This window comes from Pogoniulus pusillus, chromosome 28 (assembly GCF_015220805.1).
Source record: "Pogoniulus pusillus isolate bPogPus1 chromosome 28, bPogPus1.pri, whole genome shotgun sequence".
Classification (NCBI taxonomy): domain Eukaryota; kingdom Metazoa; phylum Chordata; class Aves; order Piciformes; family Lybiidae; genus Pogoniulus; species Pogoniulus pusillus.
Window position 1 is genome coordinate 18,582,582 of NC_087291.1, and position 19,045 is coordinate 18,601,626.

The 19,045-nt window shown below is 59.8% G+C and overlaps 2 protein-coding genes across 2 annotated transcripts; both read right to left on the reverse strand.

Moving 5' to 3' along the window:
- Positions 1–387: 387 nt before the first annotated feature.
- SRI (sorcin) lies at positions 388–4,946 on the reverse strand. The gene is made up of 8 exons (XM_064167160.1): positions 4,653–4,946; positions 3,161–3,244; positions 2,751–2,820; positions 2,288–2,331; positions 1,913–2,060; positions 1,228–1,341; positions 999–1,057; positions 388–631 (listed from the first exon to the last, which is right to left on the reverse strand). The coding sequence occupies exons 1-8, from the start codon at positions 4,701–4,703 to the stop codon at positions 605–607; spliced, it is 597 nt and encodes a 198-aa protein (XP_064023230.1). The 5' UTR covers positions 4,704–4,946; the 3' UTR covers positions 388–604.
- A 1,572-nt stretch (positions 4,947–6,518) lies between these two features.
- On the reverse strand, positions 6,519–16,762 carry STEAP4 (STEAP4 metalloreductase). The gene is made up of 5 exons (XM_064166917.1): positions 16,707–16,762; positions 10,084–10,539; positions 8,978–9,505; positions 8,556–8,720; positions 6,519–7,679 (listed from the first exon to the last, which is right to left on the reverse strand). Exons 2-5 carry the CDS (start codon positions 10,537–10,539, stop codon positions 7,410–7,412), a joined length of 1,419 nt encoding a protein of 472 aa, XP_064022987.1. The 5' UTR covers positions 16,707–16,762; the 3' UTR covers positions 6,519–7,409.
- Positions 16,763–19,045: the final 2,283 nt, after the last annotated feature.

Consider the following 19,045-nt stretch of genomic DNA (forward strand, 5'->3'; position numbering starts at 1 on the left):
TTCTGTACCTCTGGCAGACCTGAGTGTAGGCTGCTGGATTAAATGTGGTTGGTAGCACAAAGCTCTCTTCTCCCTTCCCAGCCCCTTTCTGACCCTGCAGAGAAGCACCTCCAGGAAGGACTCTCAGTGCCACCTGCTAACAGCCTCTTGCCTTCAGCTGGCTGAGCTCAAGCTGCTGCTGGTTGCCTCTCCAGAGACAGCCTGGGCTGGGTCTTCCCAGTGCTGTCAGTGCATCTTCAGCTCATTCGCAGGGCAGGTGGTGGAGCTGTTGGTTGTGCCCATCTGCATCTCCTGGCCCTTGCCCCTGCTCTTCCCCTTTCCATTCCTATTAATCAGCATCACCACCATTATTTTATTTCAGTTATTAAACTGAGAAGTGAATGGAAGTTCATAGAAACAAACCCTTCTTTAATGGGGCAGCTGGGAGGGAGGGAAGGCAGGAGCACAGCCAGGGTCACACTCACCGAGGAACTCAGCACCTGCAGTGTGCAGGGAGATGCCCTCAGGGGACACCAGTCTGCAGGGGCAGAGGCAGAGCAAGGCTTGCAAAGCACAGCACAGGCTGGAATGTTCAGTGTAGTCAGCCAGGGCCTGCTGCCCTCCTTCAGATGCTCATAACACACTGGATGAACTGCAGAAAGAAAAACACTCCTTAGATGGGGGGAGAGAACCTTTCCTCTCTCTGTGGAGGTGTCCAAGGCCAGGCTGGATGAGGCCCTGAGCAAGCTGTGCTGGTGGGAGGTGTCCCAGCCCTTGGAGGGGGTTGGGGCTGGATGAGCCTGAAGGTCCCAACCCATTCCATCTTCAAGGTGACTTCCAAAGCAACCCATTCAGTGATTCTCTGTGAAAACCTCTTGAGCCAACACTCAACGACCCCAGGGGTCTCAGGGGCAGCACAGGCTGGGGGAAGAGGCAGAACCTCAAAGCCCTGCTCTTTGTTGCAGCTCTGCTTCAGTGCTGCTCTGCAACTTGAGCTGATTCCTTAGAGGTTCACTTACATCATCGTACTGGAAGTTCACAACCCCCTGCTGAGATGCATCCCTTCTTCTGAAGCACTCTGCAAACAGGGGGAAAGAGAAAGCAGAAAGCAGGTGAGAAGACCTCATCATTCTGGTGGGTGAAGTGCATGCTCCTTCCAGAAAATCCCCAGGGGACACAGAGAGCTCATGAAGAAGACTGCAACTCATTCCCAGGCTGTGGCTCCACAAGGCCTGGAAGACAACGTACCTGTGAGAGCTCTGAGCTTCACACAGCAGGCAATGTAGTCATCAAAGGTGATCTTGCCATGGGTGCTGAACCTCCTCGTGATGGCTGTCACTGCCTGTGGGCTCAGCCTGAAGCCTGGTGGGACACAGAGGTCTTCTTTTAGAAGGCACAGAACCCAACCCACCTGTGACTGGAAGCAGCAGACGCCATCTACTGCAGGACAGTCACTGGTCCTGGGACATGCTGCAGCTCAGCACCAGGAGCAAGAACACTTCACACAGAGCCACCCAATGGAGGGGTTGGAAGGGACCTCAGATCATCCAGTCCAAGCCCCCTGCCAAGGCAGGGTCACCCAGGGCAGGTCACACGGGAACAGCTCCAAATGGGCTTGGGTGGGGACTCCACCAGCCCTCAGGGCAGCTGCTCCAGGGCTCCAGCACCCTTACAGAAGTTTCTCCTGTTCAGATGGACTTCTGATGTGCCACTTTGTGCCCCTTAACCCTTCTGGCACTGGCACCACTGAGCAAAGCTCAGTCCCATCCTCCTGGCCCCAACCTTTGCGGCATTGAACAGCGTGGCTGAGACCCCCCTCAGGCCACCCCAATTCCCTTAGCCTGTCCCCATCACAGAGAGGCCCCAGGCTCCCCAGAAGCCTTGCAGCCCTTGCTGGGCCCTGCCCAGGCAGTGCCAGTCCTACCCCACTCACCCATGTTCACCAGGGCTGTCTCCAGCTCCTGCCGGTCCACAGAGCCGCTGCCATCGCGGTCGAAGGTCACAAAGTGCTGCTTCCAGCCACTGACCACAGCCCACAGCTCCCTGAACTCCTCAAACCCCAGCGTCCCAGACATGTCCCTCTGGAGCCAGAGCTAAGGAAGGGAGCTGGTGGTGCCAAAGGAAAGGATGCTCTTGAGTGGGCTGGGTTGGAAAGGAGGCCTCGGGGCTCAAGGATGGGGCCCTGAGCAAGCTGTGCTGGTGGGAAGTGTCCCTGCCTGTGGCAGGGGGTTGGGGCTGGATGGGCCTGAAGGTCCCTTCCAGCCCAACCTGTTCTACAGATCTGGGAATCTTCCCCAGTGAAGGATACATCCAGCATGGAGATCATGAGTCTGCAGGTCTCCAAGTTGAAGGCTGTTGAAATCAGAGAAGGGAGCTCAGTGCTGGGGAGGAGCACTGCCAGTGCGTGTGACCCAACTGCCTGCTCCTCTGCCCTGCTCAGATCCGAGGGTCCCCCGGAGCAGAGAGCAGCTCCCACTGCACACAGCCCACATCCCCTGCCAGGGCAGGCTGCTCGGGGCCTTGCCCAGCCTGCAGACAGAGGAGCCTGCCACAGAATCTTCTGGCCACTGTCAAAGCTCTTGGCCACTGCGCACCAGGCTTCCCCAGCTCCTCAGCCCTGCATGCACAGGAGAGAGGCTTTGGGTTCCATCCCATGCAATGCGAGCCCCTTCCCCATGCAAACCCCAAGTGCAGAATACCCCCCAATGCTCCTCCAGGAGCCCCTGGTGAGCTCTGGGGCTGGCTGGGTTTGGGTGGCACCATCAACTCACGTTTGTATGCCCCTGCAATGCCTGACTGGGTGAGACACCTCTGCAGCTCGTCGGCGTCGATGTGTCCATCCTTTGGAGAACAGAAGATGTTCATCCCCTCTGCCAGGCTGGGCATGCCCAGACCCAGGCCCTCCCCAGTGCCACTGAAGGAGTCACCTTCAGCTCTGCTCCACGGCAGAACCTGCCCTTTGCAGCCCAGCTCATGGAGTCATGGACTGGAACGGGCTGGAAGGGACCTTCAGGATCAGCCAGTTCCAGGCCTCCCAGCCAAGGCACTCTCCTCCATGGCTCTCTAAGCACATTCACACTGCACACAGGCAGGAGGCCTTCCTCGTGCCAAGAGCTAACTCAGAAACAATGCCCCAGGAACCAGCAGAAAGCCCAAACAAAACTCCAGGAAATCATTTTACCTGCCCTGCTACTGCAGCAAAATATCCATACAGAGGGTCCTGGGCTTGGCCAGGGAATGCAGGTCCTCCTGGGGCTCCTCCATACTGGGGAGAGGAAGGAAGAAGAAAGCAAGAATGAAATGAATTACAGAATCCCAGAAGGGCTCAGGGTGGGAGGAAGCTCAGAGCTCCTCTGCTCCAGCCTCCCCACCCTGCCCAGGGACACCTCTCAGCTAAGCTCAGCTGCTCAGGGCCTCATCCAGCCTGGCCTGCAGCACCCCCAGGCAGGAGGCAGCCACAGCCTCCCTGGGCAGCCTGGGCCAGGCTCTCACCACCCTCACACTCAACAACTTCTGCCTCAGCTCCACCCTCCCCCTGCTCTGCCTCAGCTCCAAACCATTGCCCTTGGCCTGGCTCAGAGCCCCTCAGCACAAGTCCCTCTGCAGCCTTCCTGCAGGATGCCTTCAGGCACTGGCAGCAGCTCTGAGGTGCCCCTGGAGCCTTCTCCTCTGCAGGCTGCACCCCCCCAGCTCCCTCAGCCTGTGCTCAGGGCAGAGCTGCTGCAGCCCTGGGAGCACCTTTGTGGCCTCCTCTGGCCTCACTCCACAGCTCTGTGTCCTTCTGCTGCTGGGGATAGCAGAGCTGGAGGCAGGATTGGAGGTGAGGTCTGAGCAGAGCAGAGCCAAGGGGCACAATCCTCTCTCCTGCCCTCTGCCCACACTGCTCTGGCTGCAGCCAGCACTCGGCTGCCTGCTGGGGAGCTGCTCAGCACCTAGCACCCTCAAGGCTCTTCCTGCAGAGCTGCTCCCACCTCACCCTGCAGCCACCTGCAGCTCTGCCTCTGCCAGGTTTGAACTTTGGCTTGCTACCAGCACTAAAACCTCTTACTGGAGATAAAGCGACTGCAGATCTTCCTTTCCACTGCCCAGAGCTGGCCGAGGCAGACCTCTGGGGGGAAGCCCTGGAAGAACCTGTGTTAAGCATGGGAAATGTGCCCAGAGAATTGATTCCTCACTGAAAACCCTGGAGCGACAGAAATCAAGCCTGCTTGGCAAGGCTGCATCGCTAACCTGTGCCACACGACCTATGCCCAGCGTGCAGAGACAAGAATGTTCTTGTCCTGGTAGTGGCCAGCCCCGGGCCAGCTGCTCCTTGTTCCCTGACCCTGCTCCGTCTATCGGCCCCACGGCTCAGAGCGCCCCGCGGCCGGGCAGGGGCCTCTCACAGCGGGCAGGACGGGCCCGGGGGCGCCTCGGCCGCGCAGCGCAGGGCAGGGCAGGGCAGGGCAAGGGCACGGGCAGGGCAGCGGTGGCTGGCGGCAGGGCAGCAGGGGCTGCCCCATCCAGGTACCATCGCCCCTGCCGGGCTGCCAGTGTCCCCGGGGCCAGCACAGTCGCGCCCCGCCGCCGCCTCCCGTCCCTCCGGCTGTGCCCGCCGCCGCCTCCCGCCCCTCCGGCTGTGCCCGCCGCCGCCTCCCGCCCCTCCGGCTGTGCCCGCCGCCAGCTCCGCTTACCCCGCCCTGGTAGAAGCCGCCGCCTGGCGCTGGCTGCCCGGGAAACGCCATCTTCGACTGGCCCCGACCCCTACTCCTGCCGGCACGGCCTCGCCCGGTCTCAACCACCCTTGTCGGAAGGGGGGAGCGGGCCGGGTGCGGGGGCTGCGGGGAGAGCCGGGGCCGGGAGCTCGGCAGCGGAGCGCGGGCAGTGCTGCCTCCTCTCAGCGGGCAGCCGTGCGGAGCTGGGCGCTGCCACGGGCAGCCGAGAGCCGCTGGCCCCCATGGCGGTGGTACCGGCCCGGCGCCTTCCCCTCCCCGCAGCGCTCAGGCGCAGCCGCTCTGCCCCGGGGCCCGCCCGGCCCGGCCCGGCCCGGCCGCTGCCGCTTCGCTTCCGCTTCCCCTGCGGGCGGCAGGGCTGCGGCCGCGCAACCGCTGAGCGCTGGGCTTGGGACGGACCTCTGGGGCTCGTCCAGTCCACAGTCAGTGAGCCTGGAAGGCTCAGTGGGGATCTCTCTGGGGGTGTTCTGCCTGTGCCCAGCCAGCAGCGTGCTCCCGTCCCCAGGCACCAGCAGGGACCTGTGTCCCGCCCGCTGCCGAGCGCCCTGCCCCGGCTGAGGCGAGGCAGTTCCCAGCAGCGGCGACAGCACAGGTTGCAGCATTTCTGCCCGAGAGGGACGTCTGTCACACCCTGGGCAGGAGGAGCCTTTCCTGGCCGCGGCTGCTGGGCTGGCTCCTGCTTTGGGCACTGTTTCTGCTGCCCGGAGGGGAGCTGGAGCTGACTCTGCGGAGTTGCAGCAGGCAGCCCCGCGGCTCCCGCCAGCGGCCCGGGCCGCGCTCAGCCGAGCCCTCGGGCAGCGCCGCTGGGCGCAGCGTTTCCTCCTCAGGCCCTGCCTTCTGCGGCGCTTTGCTCACTGGCTGAGTTTTTCTTGATCCCAGTTTAGTTCTTTTGCCCCTTTCGGGTTTCCTTTAAAACGCAGCGCTGTGAGGCGAAGGTCTCAGGCCGCCGCTGCCCGAGGAGTGCCCAGCAGGTGTCCCAGTGGCGCTCCTGCCAGGCGCACCGAGCGGCAGCCCGGCCCGAGGCGGCACGGAGGGCAGCAGCGGACCGCGGGGACCTGCTGCAGCAGCAGCTCCTGGGGGCTCAGTCCTGATGGCAAAGGGGGCCCTTCTGTACCAAACTCCTCCGGCACTGTCTGACAGTGGATTAGCAGTCTGTATAGGTCACAGAATCACGGGGCGGAGGGATTGGGAGGGATCTCCAGAGATCACCGAGTCTAACCCCCCTGCCAAAGGAGAGTCCCCCAGGGCAGGTCACACAGGAGCACATCCAGGTGGCTTTGGAAGCTCTCCAGGGCAGCCTGCTTCAGGCTCCAGCACCCTCACACCAAACAAGTTTCTCCTTAAGCTCAAGTGACGCTACCTGGGTTCCAGTCTGTGCCCATTGTCCCTTGTCCTGTCCCTGGGCACCACTGACAAGAGCCCAGCCCCAGACTCTTACCCACAGCCTTTATCCTGTGCTGAGCATTGATCAGATCCCCTCTGGAGCTCTCCGGCAGCTCTAGGTCCTCCCTGTGCTCGGTGCCCCAGAGCTGGAGGCAGTGCTGCAGGTGGGGTCTGAGCAGAGGGGCAGGATCCCCTCCCTGTGCTGCTGCTCTCCCTGCTGTGGTTGCAGCCCCGGACAGGGTTGCCAGTGCCCCAGCTGGGCTCTGCTTATGTGAGCATCCCAGGGGCAGAGAAAGGTGGCAGAAGGTGAGCCCAGGCAGCTGGCTGAGGACAGGATCTCGTTTTATTCCCTGCCCAAAGACCTTCCAACACCTTTGTGCAGCTAAGCTGCACTGTATCAAGAAGAGGCTCCAGAAATTATGTCAGAGCTCAATGCTGTAGCAAAAGAAGTCCTTTATTGTGGCTCAGGGGTGGAGGTTCCATAGAATGCCTGCAGTGTTGCATCCCAGTGCTGACGAATCATCAGTGCTACCCTCAGGAGGTACAAGGTGGACATGACCCCCCCTGACCCAACAGGAGTGCCCTTCGGTTTCCTTCCTCACTGCTCACTGCTCACACCAAAAGCCACTCAAGGCTTTGTGGCTGCACTGAAGAAGCTCAAGCCTGTGAGGACATCTCCCAGCTTCCTCCCACCTGGGTTTCTCCTCCAGCCCCTTGCCATTGCAGCTGCGGGTAGAGCAGCACAAGCAAGGATTCAGTAATCCTTGAGCCAAACGCTTTGAACATCAGAGATGCTGCACACAGATCTCGCTCAGGAGCCTCTGGGGCGTGACCACAGCTCTCTTGGATCTGATGCTGCTGGAGGATGAGGTCATGCTGGAAGGAAGAGCACTCTTCCATCTGGCAGTGTGGTGTGTGCCCAGGAACACCTGGGGCTGTGTGGAGGTGTGGAGGTGGCTGTGCAGAGCTGAGCCCCAGTGGGCAGGGTACAGAAGAGGAGCAGATGGCAGCTAATGCTGAAGGTTGCTCTGGTTGTGCCCAGCCCTGGAGAAGTTTGGTATGACAGAGAGAGGACATGGAGCACCTCTCAGGAATGGAGGGGGAAGAGGGAGGCAAGGGGGACACAGCAAGGCAAGGGGGACCTGCCCCTGGGGTGCAGGGTCTCAGAGGCCTGCTTGGCTTTGTGCTTGCTGCTTGTGTTCGGGATGGGTTCATTTCACTCAGGGCTTGGGCCAGTGCTGTTCTTTCCCTCTCACTGCCCAGCCAAAGGCGGCTGAGAGCTCCATCGGAGAGCCCCCAGAGCGTTTGGTGCCTGCTGCCGCCGCCCGGGGGCGCTCAGACGGCAGACTTGTTGATGATGAGGTGCGACGGCTCCGGGCGCTGGGGGTTCCTCTCCCAGCCCTGCCGGATTTGGGTGAGAGGCTTGTCCAGACAAGGGAACACCAGCACAAACTTGAGCACCAGCACGGCGCAGGGAACGACGAGGGACAGCATGTAGATGGGAGGCAGGCACCACTTGTAGGACGATGGGACCAGGAACCACTTCCCGCCGTAAACCAGCGTGTGCGCAGTGCACAGAACCAGCGCCAGGTACCCCAGCTTGGACTGGGGGAGCACAAGGGAAGAGTTAGCTGGAGGGCAAAGCAGGAGAGGAAAGCAGAGCAAAGGCAGCTGGCAGGACATAGAAGCTTGGGCACTAACTGGTGAGTGCTTAAAGGAAACAGGTTCCAGACTCACAGAATCAGAGCTGCCCCCTGAGGTCATGGGACCAAACCAGCAACCCAACACTACCACGGCCACCAAACCATGGCCACATGGTCCTGGAACACCTCCAGGCATGGGAATTCCACCACCTCCTCTTGCAGTGGAGATGGTTTTCATAGCAAGGACAGGGACTTGAGAGAGACAGCAAAGGGCTACAAAAGCTGCCAAGGGCACTGGAACATTGCTGTGGTGGGCACAGGCTGAGGGAATTGGCTCTTCTTAGTCTGGAGAAGAGCAGCCTGAGGGGGATCTCATTGCTGCTGATCAACAGCTAAGGGGTGGGTGACAGAAGGGTGGTGGACACTGATACATCACATTTGGAGATGCTCACAGATCACAGATTGCATCCTGTTGGAAGGGACCCTCCAGCTCATCTTGTCCAATCCCTCTGCACTCAGCAGGGACAGCTCCAGCCCAAGGCCACAGTAAGTTTGACCTTGAATGGGATGAGCCTCAACCACCTCCCTGGGTGGGTGCCTCCACCCTCACTGTGCAGAGCTTCCTCCTGCTGTCCAACCTAGCTCTGCCCTGCTCCAGTTCCAAACCACTGCCCTCATCCCATCCTCACTGGCCCTTATGAGCAGTCCCTGCCCAGCCTGCCTGGGAGTCCCCCGCAGATACTGGAATGCAGCTCTGCTCATGGCCCTGGAGGGAGGCCTGGCAGAGCTGGCAGTGCCCACAGGCTGGGTTTTATCTCCTTTAGAAGTCTTTTCTTACCTGTACAAACCTGAACTCCCTCCAGTTGACACTGTTGCTGACTGAAGGCAGAGAGGTGATTCCCAGAAGAACAAAGAAGAAGAATCCCAGAATGCCCAAGGCCAGGTAGGAGTCACTCAGCCAGGCATTGGTGGTGTCGAGTGGCTGTGTTCTGTTGCTCAGGGCCTGCAGGACAGAAGAGCAGGGCTGGGGTCAGTAAGTGGAGGGAATCTCCTGGAAGGTACCCAGAAGATGAATGTCCTCCGGGGGCTCTCTGAGAACCAGCAGGGATTGGTCCTTGCTCCAAATGCCTCCAATAGTTTGAAAGGACCACAGAGGAGAAAAGAAGAGCCCTGTCCTGGAGGCCATGAGCCTGTCCTGGAGGCCATGAGCCTGCCCAGATGAGATGGTGAGGGTCAGGGCAGAGGGCAGCATTTGCTTACCTGGGAGACAATCTGGCTGCTGGTTCTCCACCTGATGTAGGAGCGGATGGGGATGACCAGGGTGTACAAGACGTGCACAGAAGCAAAGGCCAAGGCCACCAGCCCCAGCTGCTTCCTGCACAGCATCCACCTGTCCAGCCAGCCTGGGAAGCGGCGGTACTTGGTGCCTCGCCACAGCTGCAGGATGGCAGCCAGCACCCCGGGAAGGTAGACCAAGCCTAGGAGGACGAGGGCCAGCACAGGGCAGACCTTGTTTGGGATGGAGACTGCAATAAGAAAGGACAAGTCCTGCTTCCGATAGACGTAGGGGTAGATGACGTCCAGAGCCAGGCAGTAGAGGAAGAAAAAGATGGTGAGGCTGAGGGACAGGAGGATGGGAAACCTCCACATGGGGAAGAGCTGCAGAGGGTAGTTCTCGATCTGCCGAGCAGCCAGCAGCGAGCCCTGGTCTAGGGGAGTGAGGCCGAGGGCACGCACGAGCTCCATCACCATCCTCTTGGCTTCAGCATCGTCGCCACAGACAAACACCTGTGGCCACAAGGGAGCAAAGCTGTGGTTAGAAGGGTGCCTGTGACCTGCACTGTCCTTCTTGCATGTGGCTGGGGAGCAAAGCTTCCTACCCCCACTGACCCACGGCCCTCAGCACCACATCTGTGTGTCTTCTAAACCCCTCCAGGGGTGGGGACTCCACCACCTCCCTGGGCAGCCTGGGACAGCGCCTGAGGCAAAACTGCTCCTGATGTGCAACCTTGGCCTCCCCTGGCACAACTCGAGGCCACTGCCCCTTGTGCCGTTGCTTGTTGCACGTGAGAAGAGACCAGCCCTGAGCAATTCCAGTAAAACGCAGCCAGAGAGGGGCTGGAGGGGACCTCTGGAGATCATCCAGTCCAACCCCCAAGCAGAGCAGAGGCACCCAGGGCAGGTCACCCAGAAGGATCTTGAAAATCTCCAGAGATGGAAACTCCACCACCTCACCAGGCAGCCTGCTCCAAGGCCCCAGCACCCTCACAGGGAAGAAGTTCTTGCTCGTGTTGAGGTGGAACTCCTGTGTTGGTGTCACCTGAAGCCTGTTCAGGAGCCACAGGTTACCTGTTGCTCAGCCCTACCTGGCGGCTGGCATCCAGCGTGCCCGACTGCAGGGCCCAGGCTGACACCGTGTTGAAGGCTTTCACCACCTTGGCATCAGGCAGCAGCTGGGCCAGGTACTGGGCGTTGGATTCGGGGTACTGGTCTATCTTCAGGTTGTTGCTGACATCCACCAAGACCTTTCCCTGGAGAGCTTCTGCGAGGGAGCTGAGGAAGCTGTAGTGCTGCCTCTGGACTGCCACGATGATGATGGCAGCTTTCTGTGCTGCCTCCACGTGGCTCAGCACCTCGGCACCCCTGGGCACCAGGCTGGATGGCTTCGTGCTGCGGCTGCCGAACACCACAGGGTACCCAGACTGGATCAGCTTCTGTGCCAGAGCTCTGCCGAAGTCCCCGGTGCCAAAGATGCAGATTGTGTCCCTTTTGCTGGCAGTGCTGGCAGCCAGAGCCATGCTGGCAGGAGGGGCTGTGGCCATCTGAGAAAGAGAAGCAGTAATGAGTAAGGACCACCCAGCCTCTGGAAAATGCATCCTGGCTGCACAGCCTGCGGGGCTGGGAGCTCTCCTGCCTCCTCCTGTGCTTCCTGCACACAGGCTCAGAGGTCATAGAGCTGTTTGGGCTGGAAAAGACCTCCAGCAGCACAGGACAGATGTGCAGACTGGCAGAGGTCCTGGGGCAATGGTTTGCAGAGAACCCCAGACTGGACTGGGCTGGAAGGGACTTTGGGCAGGGACACTTCCCACCAGCACAGCTTGCTCCAGGACCTATCCAGCCTGGTCTTCAATACTTTGAGGCTTGGAGCCTCCACAGCTTCTCAGGGTAACTTGTTCCAGCCCTCAGATCATCTTTGTGGCCTGCCCTCACTCTGCTCCAACAGTTCCATGTTCTTGTGCTGGGGGCACCAGAGCTGGGTGCAGCACTCCAGGTGGGCTCTGCCCCCTCACACCGAGGCGGCACAAGTGAGTGGCTGCATGGGGCTCAGTCTCTAGCTGGGGTTAAACAACTCCAGGAGGAGTTCAGAACCTGAAAGGGCTTTTGGAGGATGTGAGCAGAAGTGATATAACCAAAGGTGGCCACACGGCTGTCTGTGGTCTCCAATTTATCCTTAACACCTCCAGTCAGGAGCAGTTTGTTTCATTCTTGTCCTGCGGGCTCCCGGGGACCATCTCAGGCAGCTCTTCTGGAGAGTGGAAGTGGAATTTCTCATGCTGGACAGAGATTTGGGGTGGGTTTTATATTCCTTATAATCAAATTCTCTTTGAGGTTTTTATCTCTGCTCCTCCAGTCCTGCACCTGGGAGCTTCAAAGCCTTTCATGTATTATCCATGCCCTGGCAGCACCTGGGCTCTGTGCTTGCGGAGTGAGGCCTGTGGCACAGAGAGAGAAGCAGAAACCAGCCTGCACAGGTCCTGCAGCAGTGGAGTCATGGAATGCTTTGGGTCCTTAAAGCTCATCCAGTCCCACCCCCCTGCCATGGGTAGGGACACCCTCACCAGCCCGGGCTGCTCGAGGTCACATCCAGCCTGGCCTTGAACACCTCCATTTACAAAAGGGGAACTCGGAGCAGGAAACCTAAGGCCTGAAGGAAGACCTCCAGCAGGAGATCTTGCCCCAAGCCACTCTGCCCCAGCCTGGAGCCTTCGTGGGGTTGTTGTGAGCCAAGTGCAGGACCAGCACTTGACCTAGCAGAAGCTGTGCCGGGGATGCAGTACAGTGGCAGAGGTGGAACCAAGGTGGGGATCATGGGGAATCAGAAAGGCATGGCCTGGAACAGCAGGTTGGAGGAGAGTGGAGTGATTGGGAAGGCAGAGGAAGGAGCAGGTTTGGTGCTGACACTCAGAACAGGCTCTGGCAGCCCTCTGCAGGGGTTACCCAGAGCAGCTCCCTCCCTGGGGCAGGAGGAGCTTGTCTTGAGCCACGTCTGGCAGCTGCTTGTCCAACCTGTTTGCAGAACCTTCCCCTGCTCTGGCTCCTGCAGCTCTGGTCGCTTGCAGCCTTCTCAGCCAGACTGGCAGGTGTCACTGCACCCCCTGCCCATGGCAGCAGCCTTGGCTGGGCACAAAGCTGGCACCATGCCACCCTTTTCTTCTCCAGATGAAACGGCCCCGGATCTTTCCCAGCACATCAGGCCTCTGAAGGTGCTTCTGGTGGCTTCCTTCTGATCTGCCCAGGCTCACCTGCTCCAGCTGCTAATTAACTGCCTGCTGCAGTGCTCCTGCTGAGATCTCACCAGGCAGAGAAGGATGCTCTGCTTGCCTCACGGGCACCTCACCCCCTGGCACCTCTGCCTTCCTCACAGCGTCACCTTGGGATGCATTCAGGCTGCGAGAGCTCTGACAAGCCCTGGGTGGCAACAGGACCAAGGTGGGGAGTGCTGAGCAGCCAATGGGCACATTGGCCATGTGCTAGCTGGAGGGGGGCTTCTGACAGGCCTGCAGTGGCAGAACAAGGGGGCATGGCTTCACTCTGGAAGGAACTGCAGGGAGATGAGATGTTAGGGGGAAATTCTTGCCCATGAGATGGGGAGGCTCCAGGACAGGTTGCCTAGAGAAGCTGTGGAGGCTCCAAGCCTGACAGTGTTCAAGGCCAGGCTGGATGAGGCCCTGGGCAAGCTGTGCTGGTGGGAGGTGTCCCTGCCCATGGCAGGGGCTGGAGCTGGATGGTCTTGAAGGTCCCTTCCAACCCAACCCAGTCTGGGATTCTGTGATTTCCACCTTGAACTACCTTTGGTCTCACACCAGGTCCTGAGTGCCCACCTGAGTGCTCTGGACTGGTTTCACATGCTCCAGAAGCTGTCTGTGAGGCAAAGCAAAGCTTGGCCCTTGGTGATCTGCTCCCACACCTGGTGAGCTGCTCCTGTAAGCCCACCCTGCTGCCCCCAGCCCCTCTCCGAGGCGGTCCCACACCCCCTGCTCCAGCCCTGCTGTGGAGGCTGTCCACGGCTCAGAGCTGCCCCTGCACTCGTCCCTGCTGCACAGCTCCATCTGTTTTCAGACTGTGCCTTCCCTTTCTCAAGATCAGTTTGATTTCTCAGCCTCTCCTCCAAGGTGCTCGCAGCCCCTTCTCAGCTTTGCCAGGCTGTCAGCTTTAATAAGCTCAGTGTCTGTGCCAGCACCCACCCCAGCTCAGGACATTCTGCAACTGGTTGCTCAGGGAGGCTGCGGCTGCCCCCTCCCTGGAGGTGCTGAAGGCCAGAGCAAGCTGTGCTGGTGGGCGGTGTCCCTGCCCAGGGCAGGGGGCTGGGGCTGGATGACCTGTGAAGGTCCCTTCCAACCCAAGCCATTCCCTGCTTCTCTGACACACTCCAGAGCACGGTGACTGCCGCGGCGCAGGGACAGGCTGCTTGGCTGGGAGTGTTGTCAGAAAGCTGAGACAGGGAGGTGTGATGAAAGGTTTAAGGAGAGCAGGAGGATGGATGTGAAAGTTTCCTGCCAAAACAAACAGAGGGGTTTGCAACACGCCTGGAGCAGAGCCAGGCAGAGCTCACAGCAGGTTGGTGAAGCTGGGCCCTGTGTGGCACAGCAGGGTCACCTCCCACAGCACAGCTTGCTCAGTGCCTCATCCAGCCTGGCCTCGAACACCTCCAGCAAGGTGGCATCCACAGCCTCCCTGGGCAGCCTGTGCCAGTGTCTGCCCAGCCTCACTGCCAAGAATCTGCTCCCTGGCTCCATCATTCCAAACCCACCGACCAGTCCTTCCCCACTCGTTGAACTCCAGCAAACACCTCTGGCAGAATCAAGGACTTTGTGATGTGCTCTGCGAGCTCTCTGCGTGCCAGCTCACTAAGGCACAGGTCCTGCCCATGTCTCAGGGCTTCCTTACATCACCTCTCGGTGACTAATAGGTTGTATAATGTCAGAGCAAAACAGAATCACAGAGCCACAGACTGGGTTGGGAGAGACCCTCAGAGGGCAGCTTGTCCAACCCCTGCGGGCAGCAGGGACAGCTCCAACTGGATCAGGCTGCCCAGGGCCATGGCAAGTCTGATCTTGAATGCCTCCAGGGATGGGGCCTCAGCCACATCTGTGGGAAATCTGTTCTGGGCAAGCTGTCCCCCGGCACAAGGACAGGGACCTGCTGAGCAAGTCCAGAGGAGGCCACCAAGATGGTCCAAGGGCTGGAGCACCTCTGCTGTGGGAACAGGCTGAGGGAGCTGCAGAAGAGAAGGCTGCAGAGAGACCTCAGAGCTGCATTTCAGTACGTGCAGGAAAGTTGCAGGCAGGCTGGGGAGGGATTGTTCAGAAGGGGCTGTGAGGACAGGCAGAGGTTTGGAGCTGGAGCAGGGCAGAGTTAGGTTGGACAGCAGGAGGACATGAGGTCAGACATAAGGAAACAGAGCATGTTCTGCCCCTGCATTTTTTGCCCAGCAGGGACAAAGTCTGGGGTAAAATCTGATCAGGTGAATGAAATCTCTAAGTCCAAGCCCACCTGAGCCTCTTCAGCCATTCTGTGCCTGTTCCCACCAGCAGAAGTGGCAGCAGCCTGTGGCTTGTCCCTGTGCCACTCACCTGTGTGCTCAGCCTCCTGCAGTGCCCCCAGGCAAGCCGGTGAGGTGCTGGTTGTGGTGGGGAAGAAGAGACCTCAGGAGCTGCAGAGAGGTCCTGTGGCCTGGAGCAGAGTGCAGGAGCCCCAACAGTCTGGTTGGCATTTATCTGGTGGGGCTGAGAGGGGAGGGTGAGAGGCAGGGATGTTGCAAGCCTGCTCTGCCTGTGTGGGGTGAAGACATTTCCCGTCAAGGGCTCAGGGAAAGTCCCAGCCCTTGTATTTACAGCTGAGGTGAAGCTCTGCTTGCTTCTGGCACTCTGGCACCCAGTTGCCCTTGGCTATCAGCCAGAGCCGCTCTTGGAAGCCTGAGGATTGCAGAAGGCAGGAATGCTGCAGGAGCTCAGCAGCAGCTCTTTGGCTGGAAGGAGAGCTGCTGGCTGCTGGCTGCCTGTGCCCAGCCCTGCGGGGCAGCGGCAGGAAGAAAGTCACGCCGGGATGCAAGGAATCTGCCATGGGCATGGCTGCAGGCACTGCTCTGGGATGGCTGCAAGCACGGTCCTGGGCTGGGCTGAGTGTTCCTGGCGGCCCCAGCAATCTTATGGAACCAGAACCTGCCACAGCTACGTGCTAAGAAACAGAGCTCTGAGGGACAGGCCCCGGGGAAGATGCAAAGCTCTTGATGCCTGCCTGCCTGCTTGGAATGGGTTGGAATTCAGAGCAGAGCCCTGGGCACCGGGAGGTGGCTGGGCTGGGTCTCAGTCCAGTTGCACATCTGCTGGCAGGGCATGTAGAGTGTCAGCAGCACTGAGGTTTCATAAGAGGTTTGCAAACTGAATTGGAAGGGGATTTAAAGAATATCTCAGTCCAGTTTTGCAGCAACCTCTGCCGAGGCAATAATGGAACCACAGCATGAGTTGGGTTGGAAGGGACCTTCAAGTTCACCCAGCCCCAATCCCCTGTCACCAGCACAGCTTTCTCCAGGCTTCATCCAGCCTGACCTTGAACACCTCCAAGGAGGGGGCAGCCATAGCCTCCTTGGGCAACCTGTGCCAGTGTCTCTGATTTCATACTCAATCCCAACAACCCTGAGCAACCTGCTGAGGGTCTTCATGATGTGTTTTTGAGCTCTCAGCTTTCATCCTTCAGCTTGCCCCTCGTTTCCCTTCCCCATTTGTTGTCTGCTGTCTTCACCTGCCTCTGCTCCGTGCCTCAGGAGCAGTCAAAAAGAGCAGCAGTGCAGCCAGGCTGGGTGGCGTTTGTGGGAGGTTGCTCCCCCGGGCTCAGAGATGCTGTGGAAGAGAGGAGGCTCAGAGCCTGTCACTTGTGCTGCAGAACCTCCTTCAGGCAGTGGAGCCATGCTGAGAGCAGCCAGTTCCAGGACACACCACTGGGGTCCTTGCCCCTGGGAGAAGCAGTCCTGGTGCCCAAAGGGCAACCGCTGTGCTCAGGGGGACACCCGGGGGGGCCCCAAGGCTGGTGGAATGTACTGCTGGATGTGACCTCAAGGTGAGTGACCACAGAATGGCTTGGGTGGGCTAGTGGGAGGTGGGTTGACAGGGGGTTGGCACTGGATGATCTCCCTTCCAACCCAACCTCTTCTATGGCTCTGTGCTAAGTCAAATCTGCTGGGTGCTCATCCTGAGGTGCCAAGCTGCTGAGCTGTTAGGGGTGGAAGTCAGCACATCCCTCAGGACCGAGAGCTGAGAGGTCACGAAGCTCTACCAGACACATGGGAGCTCAGGGGTGCTGGAGGAGGATGGGGCTGGGTCGCTGCCCAAAGCCAGGGCCTGCAGAGGGTGGGCTAAAGAAGAGCTCTGTCCTGCCGTGGCACTTCTGGACCGGGTTTGTTGGAAGGGAAGAACTGAGTTTAGTTAATGAGAAGGGTTAGGTGATAGGTTGGACTCAGTGGTCCTAGAGGTCTGATCCAACCTGGTGATTCTGTGTGAGTGATGCCTGCCCAGGTCCCTCTGCAGAGCCTGCCTGCCCTCCTGCAGACCAGCCCTGCCTGCAGCTTGCTGCCACCTGCAGCCTTCCCGAGGGGGACAGACCAAGGCTCCCAGATGTCCCCACTGCTGAAGTGACTCCAAGCCACGATGCAGTTGAAGCTTGCCCACCCCAGCACTCTCAATCCCTGCCCTCTCTCTGGTGGCTCACTTACCTTGCTCTAGGTCCTGTTGGGAGGGTTATGGTGATCTGGGTCCTTTCCTGGGTGATGTCCCCGAGGATGGCTCTCACCTCCCTGCAGGAGCTGCTCAGAGCTGCTTTTATAGGCATCTTGGCATGTGGACACGTTGCTCCTTGGTCATTGATCCCCAGGCCAGGCTCTATCTGAACACACTCTCTGGAGTCTCTTTAATGATGCCTGCTGAAGGTCTGTTCTTTGTTCCTTTCCTTATCTCAAGAGCCAGTTTGCCTGCCCTTCCAAGGCATTAATGACCACTAATTTGTCATTAGTAATTTGCCTGCAGCCCAGGAGCCTCTGGTTTCATCCTGCCGCCACACTCCACAAGCTCTGCTACTTGTGTCCATCCTCTGCCCACTGGGACAGTGTTGGTTAACTTCTTTGTTGGTGACATGGACAGTGGGACAGGGGCAGCCTCGGCAGGGCTCCTGGGGACACCAGCCTGGGTGGTGTGCCTGGAGGGATGGGCTCCATCCATTGAGACCTGGACAGGCTTCGGAGCTGTGCCCAAGCCAACCTCAGGAGGGTTAACAAAAGCCAAGTGTAAGGCTCCTCCAGCTGGGTCAGGGCAATGCCAAGCACAGATCCAGGCTGGGTGGAGAATGGATGGAGAGCAGAGCTGAGGAGAAGCTGGCACCCTGGGGGTGTCAGCTGGTGACAAACTGCCCAGGAGCCAGAGCAGGGAGAGCAGCAGCATAGGGAGGGGAATCTCAGCCAGGGCATGCAGGAATGTGTCTTGTGCCCAAGCAAGACCCCTGCCCCAGCTAGCCTTCCCCTGCCACCACTCAGCGCTGCATGTGAGGCAGCCCTGGCATGAACATGAGCCTTTGGAAGCAGCTAAAGCCCAGCCCTGGCCTTAACTTTGCCTCCCTTTGTGCTCGACTCCGAGAACACTTCTGGCCAGGAGCCAGAGTCACTGGCATTGGTTTGTGGTCCACCACAGTGTGCTCCCTCTTCCTCCTCTGACATCTGACCTGCTCCTTGCAAGGGCAGGCAGTCCCCAGCCGGGGCCAGGCTGGGCCAGCAGGATGCAGCCTGGGGGAGGGCAGCGCAGAGCCCTTCGTGCCGCCCTCGGGGCAGGGCTGCGGGGGCGATGCTCCGCGGCACCGAGGCGCGGGCGGCAGCGGGAGGGCTCCGTGCCGCAGACCCTGGCTCCGGGCGGCAGCTGCGCCCTGGGCAGGACGGCGCTCGGCTGCCTGCAGCCTGCGGAGCGCAGGACCCATCTCCTCGCTGGGCAGGGGCACCAGCAGTGCTCTCCTGTGGGTCTCTCTAGGGCTGAGGAGACCTCTCTGAGCAGCAGCAGGTGTAGCCCAGAGGCCTCCAAGGCAGAGCTCAGCTTGAGGCATGGCTCAGGGGAGAAAGCTGCAGTCTGCACTTTGGGAGGCTGAGCACTGCTGTCACCTGCCTGCAAGTGAGGATTGCTTCCTCTTGCTCCTGCTCTGCTGCCCACTCCTGCAGGCTGCTCCTGGGAAGCCTCCTGTTTGCTCCTGCCTCGGGCAGCGGTGGTAGGAAGCAGGCTGGGCAGCACCTTTGCATTTGGACTTGCCCATACTGCAGGCTGGCAGGTGAAGGCCACATCAAAGACTGTCTCCAGGTGCCGCTCTGCTGACTTCGGAGGCTTTGCTTATCTCCAGCTTAATTGGCCCGAGAGGAAAGTGTTTGCTTTCCATTGGCGGGGCTGGACGGGAATGGAACTGCCATTGGCGACTGTCACTGCTAATGGCACTAATCAAGGCCCTGTGCAGATAACACCCAGCTGCTCTGAGAGCAGCTCAGGGGCCACAGGGATGCCCCGGGCTGCGTGGCCTGCTGCCATGCCAGCAGTGCCCTGAGCCGTGGCACTGGGGAGCAGGGTGGTGGCAGGGAGTGGCACAGGAGCCAGCGGGGAGCCTTTGACTGCAGTGAGGGATTCGAGCACAGCAGCACGTCCACACCACCAGCCTCTGCCCACAATGCCACCAGCCTCTGCCCACACCACCAGCCCTTCTCCCCAGAGCAGCACCCTGCAGGGCAGCGCAGCAGGAAGGCAGCACCAAGATGCTGTTCCAGCAGGATAGTTACACTCAGAGAGTTTCCTGATTGGAAGAGACTTTCCAAACACAGAGACACAAACCAACATGGAACCCAACCCCCGATGGCAGTTGGTCACCACCACCACTGGTGCTGTGGCAGGAGTCCCAGACTGGGCTCAGCAGCAGCTGGGAGCTGGATTCAGGAACTGGTGGGCTGGAATGAGAGGCAGAAGGGATGGAGTCCTCCTTGCACTCTGGCCACTGAAGAGGAGGCCTGACCCTGGTGGTCCCTCAGCTTGATCC

Bases quoted from the DNA above. Each gene is read 5' to 3' on its own strand.
- SRI (XM_064167160.1), bottom strand. From the start codon at position 4,703: ATGGCGTTTCCCGGGCAGCCAGCGCCAGGCGGCGGCTTCTACCAGGGC. The intron at 3,245-4,652 runs GTAAGCGGAGCT...TCCTCTCCCCAG, and splicing joins GCGGCTTCTACCAGGGCGGG to TATGGAGGAGCCCCAGGAGG. The intron at 1,058-1,227 runs GTACGTTGTCTT...CCCTGTTTGCAG, and splicing joins GAAGCTCAGAGCTCTCACAG to AGTGCTTCAGAAGAAGGGAT.
- STEAP4 (XM_064166917.1), bottom strand. From the start codon at position 10,539: ATGGCCACAGCCCCTCCTGCCAGCATGGCTCTGGCTGCCAGCACTGCC. The intron at 9,506-10,083 runs GTAGGGCTGAGC...TTGTGGCCACAG, and splicing joins CGCTGGATGCCAGCCGCCAG to GTGTTTGTCTGTGGCGACGA. The intron at 8,721-8,977 runs GTAAGCAAATGC...TCTGTCCTGCAG, and splicing joins GCAGCCAGATTGTCTCCCAG to GCCCTGAGCAACAGAACACA.